Source organism: Patiria miniata, unplaced genomic scaffold (genome assembly GCF_015706575.1).
Source record: "Patiria miniata isolate m_02_andy unplaced genomic scaffold, ASM1570657v1 HiC_scaffold_8, whole genome shotgun sequence".
Lineage (NCBI taxonomy): Eukaryota > Metazoa > Echinodermata > Asteroidea > Valvatida > Asterinidae > Patiria > Patiria miniata.
The window spans coordinates 12814220-12825196 of record NW_024037075.1 but is presented as its reverse complement, the minus strand read 5'-3'; the positions used below and the strand labels follow the sequence as shown (position 1 = coordinate 12825196).

The following is a 10977-nucleotide window of genomic DNA, read 5'->3' as shown; positions in this document are numbered from 1 at the left end:
TAATGGCTGGGCAGACCAAAAGTGGATATCCGCTTTTCCTTTGTCAGAGCAGCAGAAAATTAGATCCAAACAATTAATTTGCGTCTGGGTGATGTAAATTCAATATTAGATCCAAACAAGGCAATTATTGCCATCAAACACGTACTGCAAATCCACCGGTTCACACAAACAGCAATACGTACGCCAATTTATTCGTCCCCGAAGAGAGACTGGAATTTAAGAACAAAATTGGGAAACTTCACCCTTTGCATGCCAACAAATCAATACTACTCTCATCACGGTGGAGGTTTTGGTTTTCTGGAAGATAAAGTAGCTACAAGTAGGCCTACTCCTCCCAAAAATCGAGGATTTCAACAAAATGGGGAATGTTGAAATATATTTTCAGGTTTCAGAAAACAGAAAGGTAGAAGACTACATTTAATTCGTATTACGTTTGGTCTTAACAGCCAAAAACAAACGAAACGATCATTTACCTGAATTGCTAAAAAGAATATATTGACCTTATTTAAATGCAATAAGCCATAATTGTATAAATAATAGTACCCCTCAACCAACAATAGTGGGTATGATGATGAGACGAAATATTAAAAGGGAGCGAAAGTTCATTAAACAATTAACAGGTGGAGAGTCCCACATCTGATCTGCTTACATTAATGGTTGCATAAATTGGAGGTAAACAAGCTCTTGAAAATGAGTTTGATAAAAGTCAAATACAAGCCCAAGAAGTGAAAGACGCCGTCTCGATCTGATTGGACAGTGCTAGAATCATTCATAAGATGGATTTTTGAGTCGGGGTGATGTAAATCAATATTAGGTTTTGCCCTTCACGGACGTATAAACACTGTTTACTCAGTGTGTTACCTCCCGAGTGAAAGTTGGAAAAAAATCACTCGGGTGGGACTCGAACCCACGACCACCTGCTTTCTAGTGCAGATGTCTTACCACTACACTGTACATAGCAGCAGGCACCGCAATAACTATTCAGTGCTAGAATCCTTGCATTTTGGGGACTGTTTTCTTATTATATCACCAAATTTTGCGATTTGATGCCGGCCTTTTAGCACCCGGCAATAAATCGGGGGTTCAACATTTAAAAACTTCGATAGGTGTAGCCATACTTTTGTAAAAAACAAAAACAAAAAAAAACAAAAAAGGGGGAGAAAAATAGACTAGCAGAACTCGCAGGAGAAACAAAGACATTTTATCACGATTTGAAATGTAGATTTGTAAAGATTCGCCCGTATCGTTTTCTTCATCGTAGAATTTTAACCCTAAAAAATGTTTTGAAATGTTCTCCGACATTTACTTAAAATTAAAGACATCATAGGATCGTATATAGGAGCGTTTAGTTTTTGCCCTTAGTTTGTTCGTTTCCAATAATAACTCCCAAACTCCAAAGAATAAAGTTCAAAACCTAACCTGTTGAAGTTTCAGCTCAGTGGACATTTAGGCCCATATACTTTTCGAGAAAACACTGGGGAGAAATGCATAACTGGAACCTTTTGATCACGAAAGACGATTTCAATAGAAATCTTTATTCCCAAACCCTTACGGCGTGAGGTAGTGGAATCTAGATGCTCTGTGTGCGATCTGAGGCAATTTCTTACCACTTTAACCATTTTTGTTATTAAGCAAAAGATCACCCTTTAAACATCCTTTTCGAGTGTGGAGTCGTTGAATCAATATTTCTGAGCTATAGAATCATAATTATGTAGGCTACATTTCGGGGACCGGACAAACGATATGATATCCCCACTTTAAAAAGTGGGGGGGGGGGGGCATCGATTGACGCCCGTGATCCAAATAAGCTTTTCGATAGCAATTCGTACTTTGGGATAAATGCAAATGATGCCTTTGTATCTCAAGAGGAAAAAAACATGAAAAAAAGGAAAACATGCATCTCGTTTCGTCCCAAGGATTGGCGGCCGAGGCATGATCACCGTGCAGCTGACAGTGAAAAAAACATTAGAGTTCCTCACACAGGAGCAACGAAGTTCACCCAAGACTGACAAAAATAGAGCTGCCTTTACCACTGTATCAGTTTATTCAGTTACATTAACTGTATACATTTGTTTAAACCCAAGCGGTCCTTTTCAGGGACAACACATTTTCCTAAAAGATAAAGAATCTTCTGGATCCCCCCTCACAGCTGCCTACATATTCTTTTTTTCTCTCAAGGGTTTTTGACGTCTTTCTTCACGTAAGGATTCCCTTCCACAATTTAGTGAAAGTTCTTTGGCAAATAATAGTTTCCCTCTAGTGCCAAGTATTGGTTTTCATGTGCCTCTTGATCTGCTTGCGACTGTGCATGACACTATAACTTCAATAAAATAGAGGAAATTGTAGATATGATTATACTTCCAATTGTTACTACTTCAGAGGCACAAGATCAACATAAAAAAAACAGACAAAATTAATATTATTATTATTTATTCAACCCAAACAACATAAAGTTACAAAGTGAAATTACATGAGAAAACACAAAAACGTAAACACTCAGGATTAATAAATATTTAGATACCTTTCTGGATTCAAAAATATTGCAGGATTAACTAAATAGAACCACTGAAAACAAAACAAGCGTACAAATGAACACAAATTCAAACATAATAGGCAATCAAATAAAGAACTCTAATAACTAACTCATTAATAAGATGCAATTAATTAAGAATTAGTAATAATTGATAATCAATCAGACTGAAATGAAAGCACATTAGTAATTACTGGTTAAGATAAAAAATCCTGAGTGTACGACATTCGTATTTTAATATAGGTTTTCCCGGCTATTTTAAAACAGCATTTACACAAATTCACCAACTTTATCATTCAATTTCGTCCGAGAAAAATTTCACACGCTTTAAACAAAACCAATTAAGTCATTTACCATTCAATTTCAAAGTTTGGTCACCCTCTTTAGTCACCGGGTCGAGAATATTCGTCATTACAGATCAAATTCGCATAAGCTGTTGCCGAATGGCAGCATTCAGAGATCGAATTCGTCTGATATAAATCAATTAGACGAATTTGAATTCTGAATAACAAGATTTGGCGTGAACGAGACGAGATCAAACGTGTGCTCTTGTTTGAATTTGTTTGAACTAAATTTAAAATTGTCTAACAAAAGACGAAATTAAACACTGGAAGTGCACTAAATCGATGTTGATTGACGAATTTGAATATTAGAAACGGTGAATTTGAATGATAAACATTTTAAAATAGCCCGGAAAACCTATAGACAAATTTGCCAATTTTTTAAATAAATATGAGATTCAAGTGTAATTAATGTCTTTATTCAAATAAAAAGAAAAACCCAGAAGTTTTCTCTATCTTATCAACTATTGCCGTTGATTTTGAATAATGACCAATTTTAACATTTTAAGCGTAGATTGGCTAAAGAATGCCATGGTCCAGTGGTTACGGTGTTTGAACCCAGCCAGGAACATGGTGTTTGTGTCCTTGGGCAGGACACTTTACTACAATTGCCTCTCTCCACCCAGGAGTACAAATCAGTATACTGTGAGGGTAGAAGACCGAATGTGTGCTGATATACTGGCTGCCGGGTGGTCTCGCGGCCTGATGAATGGGGCACTTTCAGATTGTTGATACGATGGACAGCACTATATAAGCATTACAATCTATCTATCTATGTGCATGTCTGTCCAACTTGAAAAGATGGACAGTTTTAGCAGACTGGATGCAAGGCTGTGAAAAGAGTTTACAGAAAAACCTATGACAAGATTTGAAACATGTTACAGACCAGTACTAATAGACCTTATGCATTAGGGCGGAGTTAGAGGGCAATGGTTGGTATTGCTTGGCTAGGCATGAGTCTACCTTTTGTGTATTCATATTACTAGATTAAAATAACAACGAACAGCCTCTGAGATGCCTGTGATGCATGAGGTCTATTGTGTTGGACTTCAAGCAAAAGTCTGTTTTCTTGTGCTGCGTGGTTGCACTATGTTAAGATTTGGGTTTCTCAGTACACGGTATTCGAGAGTGTAAAGTCACAGTAAAGTGGCTTGCTCAAGAACACAAGCGCCATGCAAACACTCCCTTACAGAAATGTCCCATGAGCATCCCATGGGATTCCCATGGGGTCCCATGGGATTCCCATGGGACCCCATGGGAAACCCATGGGGTCATCAAGAACACCATGTAAGTTAAAATGATCATCATGGGAAACCCATGGGAACACCATGGAGATTGCATGGACAACATGGGAACACCATGGGGATTTTACGAGCTCCATGGGAACACCATGGGGATTTTATGAGCTCCATGGGAACACCATGGGGATTTTACGGACACCATGGGAACACCATGGGGATTTTATGGACATCATGGGAACACCATGTGGAATTAATGAACACCATGGGAACATCATGGGAATTTATGGACACCATGGGAACACCATGGGAACCCCATGGGGATTTTATGGACACCATGGGAACACCATTGGGATTGTATGTCACCATGGGAACACCATGGGGATTTACTGGACACCATGGGAACATCATGGGGATTTTAGACACATGGGTACACCATGAGGATATGGGGATTTTAGACACATGGGTATACACCATGAGGATTCGGACGCCATGGGAACACCGTAATGTGGGTGATATAAAATATGGATACAATGGGAACACCATGGAGATTTAAAAGGCAGCACGGGGACACTGCCGGGTTATACTGGAGAACATGCATGTGCCATGAAAAACCATCATAGACCCAATTGCACTCCCAAGTTATAGGCAAACCTTTCTTTGATTTAATTACTTATTCGCCTAGCTGTAAATTTGAATTCAATTAAAAATATTTCCCTTGTGGCCATAGAGGTTATCAAGAATTCTATTTGTTAAGCTGACCATGGGAAACTCCTGTGGATGTTCACCAATTGAACACAATGGGATAAACACCATGGGACACCATGGGAACACCATGGGAACACCATGGGACACCATGGGACCACCATGGGACATTTTTGTGAGAATCTCTTACAATAACGAGTGTTGTAATTGCACATTTTTGAATTTTTCTGTTGATAAGTGAAGTTAAATGATGCATACAGTATTTTTTTATGTGGACAATGTGTCATTCAAACTTTGGATAATATTGATTCATTTATTATTATGGTTGAAAACATTTATGAGAAAATAAATTGGGAACACTGTGATAACATGGTACAACTTGACAAGTGGTATGGGAGCAATAATATGGACTTTAGTTATAGAGTGCACAAGCCACTCCTATTACGTGGAACAACCCCCATCGGAGTTCTGTGATGTGCTTTACCTATTTGGTGAATAGTACTTAAAGGGAATATACATCATTTGCTTTTGCTGTAATTTTCAGAAATGGATGGAATTGGGGGGTTGGAAATATAAAGCAAATATAGTTACACTGACTGTTTGGAGGGTTTGGGTTCGAAAATGCTATAAAAACCAAGAAAAACGATCATTTTCCTGTAGTCTGGTTCCCTGACTCCATATAAGAAGAAACAGAGCAGTTTACATACATTGGGGAATTGTAAGGTCACGGAACCAGTCTAGCTGGCTCGTACCCGTTCATAGGTTTGTAATCGATTGCAAACAAGTGCAATGGTCAATTGGGGCCAGTATTTGAAAAAAAAGCCAGTTGTTTCCAACGCTGATCGGCCGATCAGCGTTGGAAATTGATACAAAAATACCACTTTTCTTGAAAATGACAGTATACCAGGTGCCATAATTTTACAGGATGCTTTAGACTGTCATTTACCAACATCCTATTAAGGTATTTCGCAAAAACTTGGTAGTTTTATTTTTCGATGTTTGCAAATGTTGTATATTCCCTTTAACACACAGGGTTAAAATGTATAGGAAGTTGTTATGGAAAAATACCAGGGAGCAATAATTTTTTTGAGAAATGAAAGGAAACCATACATGGGAAAAAGCCCATACAAAATTTCCCATGGGAAAAAGCCCATGGGAAAACTCCCATGGGAAAAATCCCATGCTGCATGGTGTCCAATTCACCATGCAATTCCCATGGGGTCCCATGGGAAAATTTCCCATGGGAATTACATGGGACATTTCTGTAAGGGCTAGGCTGGGTTAAGAATACCAATCAGAAATTTGGCAACATTGTAAGCCTGCATATGAGCAAAGTGACGTGTCCATGTTTCAAGTCTCATTCAAAGCCCCTTTGACTATCACTGCTAGACTTCAATCTGCAATGGCTAATGTTGTAATATTAATGTGGAACTACATATTCATATTGTGCGCACAGCGCATGAACACAGTGTGTGTAATGTGGCAAGGGCGGATCCAGGGGGGGGGGGCCAAAGGGGGCCATGGCCCCCCCAAAAAACAAAAATCAATTTTTTTTTTTTTTTATGTGACATCGCAATAACGGCAGGCAATGAGTACACCACCATCTTTTCCTCAAAAAAAACCCATTGGTTAAAGTGGTCAGAAATTGCCTCAGATCGCACCACAGAGCATCTAGAATCCCAAAAAAATTTCGGGGCCCTTAAGTGGGCCCCGAACCCCACGCCGTAATTTTTTTGACCCACTTTTTGACATCGCAATAAAGGCAGGCAATGAGTACACCACCATCTTTTCCTCAAAAAAAACATTGGTTAAAGTGGTCAGAAATTGCCTCAGATCGCACCACAGAGCATCTAGAATCCAAAAAAAATTTCGGGGCCCTTAAGCGGGCCCCGAACCCCACGCCGTAATTTTTTTGACCCACTTTTTGACATCGCAATAAAGGCAGGCAATGAGTACACCACCATCTTTTCCTCAAAAAAACCATTGGTTAAAGTGGTCAGAAATCGCCTCAGATCACACCACAGAGCATCTAGAATCCAAATTTTTTTCGGGGCCCTTAAGCGGGCCCCGAACCCCACGCCGTAATTTTTTTGACCCACTTTTTGGGAGGAACCAAATTTTTTTTTGGCCCCCCCCAAAATTGTGTTCTGGATCCGCCCTTGTAATGTGGCTACACTCTTGTTGTACCATGGCAGAATAAACGCACTACGTCCAAGTGCCTGGGAACCTAAACAACCTTTGTCATGCTATCACTACATGGTGGCAGCGGTAGTGGACACTGAAATGTGGCACATACGCCGCGACCAGGCATCGTGCTAGCTAAACGCCAAACGCCTGCGAAAGACCGCCACGGACAGAGCACGGATCGATGTCCAGCAGCCGACATCGACAGCGATCGGACTGAGCCGACACTGCACGCGAAGAGCCCCGTTCACCAGCGGCCAACGTGACGCGTGATAGCCTATACGCGCCAGCCCACACTGTACTCGCAACGACCACAGACTGGCCGGAAGCGACCCAGTTTTCCCGTTTAGTTTATCAGGGGAAATTTGCCGCATAGCACATATCCTGGAGCGAAAGGGCACTGGTCCAAGTGTTGCAGAAAGACGAGAGCTAAAAGCAGACAACGCAGAGGATCCAAGTCACCACGGAGAAGACGCAGTCCCTCCAGGAAGAGGACGACGCAGTCCCTCCAGGGATAGAAGGCCCCAACAACGAAAGCCCAAGGGCCGAAAAAAGGATGAATCATCGACACCAAACACTACTGAGCAGGAGACAGATGTCCATCAGTTAGAATACACGGACAATGTGTACGAGGAAGTGTTCCACGTTGTCACTGTCCCAGACTTCCACAAGAAGAACGATAACACGGGTAACGAAGCCTACAGGATGCTTGATGTGGTTTGCCCTGACCTTGAAGGCAAGCACCGCCTTAAAGTCAAGATAGACACCGGAGCTGGAGGTAACACACTTCCACTCAGAACCATACGACAGATGTATGGAGACACTTGGAGATCCCAAGTCAAACCGGTGACAACCAAGTTAACCGCATATAATGGAACACCGATACCCTGTCTGGGCAGCATCGATTTGCTCTGCAGATACCAAGATCCTACATGGTCAGAGAACAGATTCTACGTCGTCGACGTCACAGGCCCAGTGATTGCAGGTCTGCCCATGTGCCGTGACATGGGAGTCGTGACGATACATGCTGCCAGACTGACGTCAGTACAATCAATTGAGCAGCTGATGGAGGCGTATCCAGATCAGTTTGACACCATTGGAAGTTTCTAACGAAGGGCAACATTGTACCTCAAAGAAGATGCGGTACCCCATATTGACCCACCCAGAAAATACAGTGTGCACCTCAAACCAAAGTTGAAAGTGGAAATTGACAAGATGGAGGCGCTGGGGGTAATCAGGAGAGTGGCGTATCACACAGACTGGTGTAGTTCGATCACCACGAGCCTCAAGCAAGATGGTTCCATTCGTGTTTGCCTTGACCCCAAGCGTCTCAACCAAAGCCTGCGCAGGTGCCCCCACAAAATCCCTACGCTAGAGGAACTCAACCCAGAGTTTTCCCAAGCCAGAGTCTTCTCTAAACTTGATGCAAAGGCCGGTTACTGGGCCGTTCACCTTGACGAGAAGTCCCAGGAGCTCACCACCTTCCGGACGCCGTTCGGACGGTATTGCTTCCAGCGTCTACCATTTGGCCTCGCCATCAGCCAGGATATATTCCAGCAGTGCATGGACGAGATAGTTGACCAAGTTCCTGGATGTGTCTGTATAGCTGACGACATAGTCGTTTACGGCCGTACTGACGAGGAACACGACGCCAACCTTAGGAACCTGTTCGAGGTTGCCAGACGTGAGGTTCTTGTATTCAACAGCACCAAATGCAGGATTAAGACAAAGAAGATCAGTTTCTTCGGGTCCATATACTCTGACGTCGGGGTACAGCCAGACCCAGGGCGGGTTGAGGACATACACAACCTCCCCACCCCCCAGGACAAGGAAGACCTCCAAAAATTCCTTGGTCTCATCACATATGTGTCTGCGTATATTCCCAACCTCGCAGACAAGGCAGCGATCCTCCGAGATCTTCTCAAGAAAAACATCCCTTTTGTGTGGCAGGAGGACCATCAAGCAGCGTTTGAGGCACTGAAGCTGTTGATCACAGCGGACGCATGCCTTCAGTACTACAACCCTGAGATGCCAACGGTACTTGAGGTTGACGCTTCACAGAAAGGGCTGGGAGCGTGCCTCACTCAACATGGCAAGCCTATTGCCTTTGCATCCAAAAGTCTCTTACCGGCGCAGAAAAATTACTCCAATATAGAGAGGGAAACGCTGGCACTGGTGTTTGGCATAGCCCGTTTCCACAACTACCTCTTCGGGAAGGACTTTGTGGTATACTCAGATCACAAGCCGTTAGAAATGATCTGGAGGAAGCCCCTATCTAGTGCACCACCAAGGTTACAACGCCTACTTATCAAAGTGCAAGGCTATAACTTCACCGTGCACTACAAGCCAGGACCGACAATGATCTTGTCCGACGCCTTGAGCAGACTGCCAAACCCGAAGAAGAACGAAGACATACACCTTGACCAACTGGTCGGTGGCATAGATGTCATTGAAGGACCAGAGCTCAAGCACATCGATCTCCTTCACTTCGGCCAGACTAAGCAGACTCAACTGCAGGTGCAGACTGCGCGTGACCCAACCCTGTGTTCCCTTACCCAAGTTATCTATGCCGGCTGGCCTGACGAAATCAAGGAGCTACCCAGAGATCCAAGGCCATACTGGCCCTACAGAGATGAACTGGGAATATCCTGGGGTGTCATCTTCAAAGGGAAACAGGTAGTAATCCCTGATGATCTATGACAAGACATCCTGGCCCAGCTCCACACGGGACACATGGGAATCGAAAAAACACGACGTTTGGCTCGAGAAACCGTGTACTGGCCAAACATCAGCCGTGACATCGACATTGCTGTAAGGGCATGTGAATACTGCCAAGAAAACCAACCAAAGCAGAAGAAGGAACCCCTCCATCCCCATGAGATCCCATCCACCCCATGGACCAAGTTAGGCACTGACCTGTTTGAAATAGGTGGAGATGACTTTCTTCTGATCATCGACTATACCTCGAAGTTCCCAGTCATCCACAGGCTGCGTGATACCAAGAGCGGAACGGTAGCTGGTGTGACATCCCGCACACTTGGCATGTTCGGAGCGCCAGCAGAAATAATATCGGACAATGGCCCACAGGTCGTTGGAGCCCTGTACCAGGACATGTGTGATTCGTGGGGCATAAGTCACATCACATCTTCAACCCGATACCCCCAATCCAACGGTTTCGTGGAACGTGCAGTGCGGACGGTCAAGACACTCATAAAGAGATGCCAAAAGTCGAAGAAGAATGTTGACAAAGCACTTCTGAACTTGCGAGCTACTCCCATTGACTCCAAACTGCCGTCTCCTGCCGAGATTCTGTATGGCAGGCCACCTTGCACAAGCTTGCCAAGCCGCCGCCCATACACTGAGGCACGACACGAGGAAATGAACGATGCCCACGACAAGAGGCGTGACCGAATGAAAGCAGATTACGACAGGAGATACTCAGCCAATGAGCTCCCACCTCTCCATGTTGGGCAGAAGGTCCGGATTCTTGATCAGGATTCTCGGGCATGGCTGCCAGGCGAGGTGACAACCGTGTGTAGAGAGCCGAGGTCGTATAAAGTCGCCACCCCAAACGGTAGCATATTGAGACGTACTCGATCCCACCTCAGAGAGATGACAGATACACGACGCTTTATCACTCCCAAGCGTGTCAGATTTGCAGACACTGAGAAAATCAACGACCTCAGTAAGACGGAGCACAAACTCCCAAATCATAGCGACAACGCAGCTAGGGCAACCGGAGATACTCCACAGGCTACAAGGTCAGGCCAAGTAATTCGCAGACCAGTGCGATACATCCAGCAATAAGGCCATCTTACCCAATATACCCCAAGCCAATGACAATATCATACTTGCAGAGTGTTCATTGTTTAAACGTTTTTCAAGTTGTTTTATCTAAACTTTTGATTACTTAAACGACTGAGGGTAGTTAACCTCAAGAATTTGATGACGATGAAAGTTTGACTAGCATGTAACCCTT

General features: G+C 43.5%; 1 protein-coding gene across 1 annotated transcript; it reads left to right on the top strand.

Annotated features, from left to right (window-relative positions):
* Window positions 1-9731: 9731 nt before the first annotated feature.
* On the top strand, window positions 9732-10805 carry LOC119719743 (uncharacterized protein K02A2.6-like). The gene has a single exon (XM_038189237.1). It carries the CDS (start codon window positions 9732-9734, stop codon window positions 10803-10805), a length of 1074 nt encoding a protein of 357 aa, XP_038045165.1.
* Window positions 10806-10977: the final 172 nt, after the last annotated feature.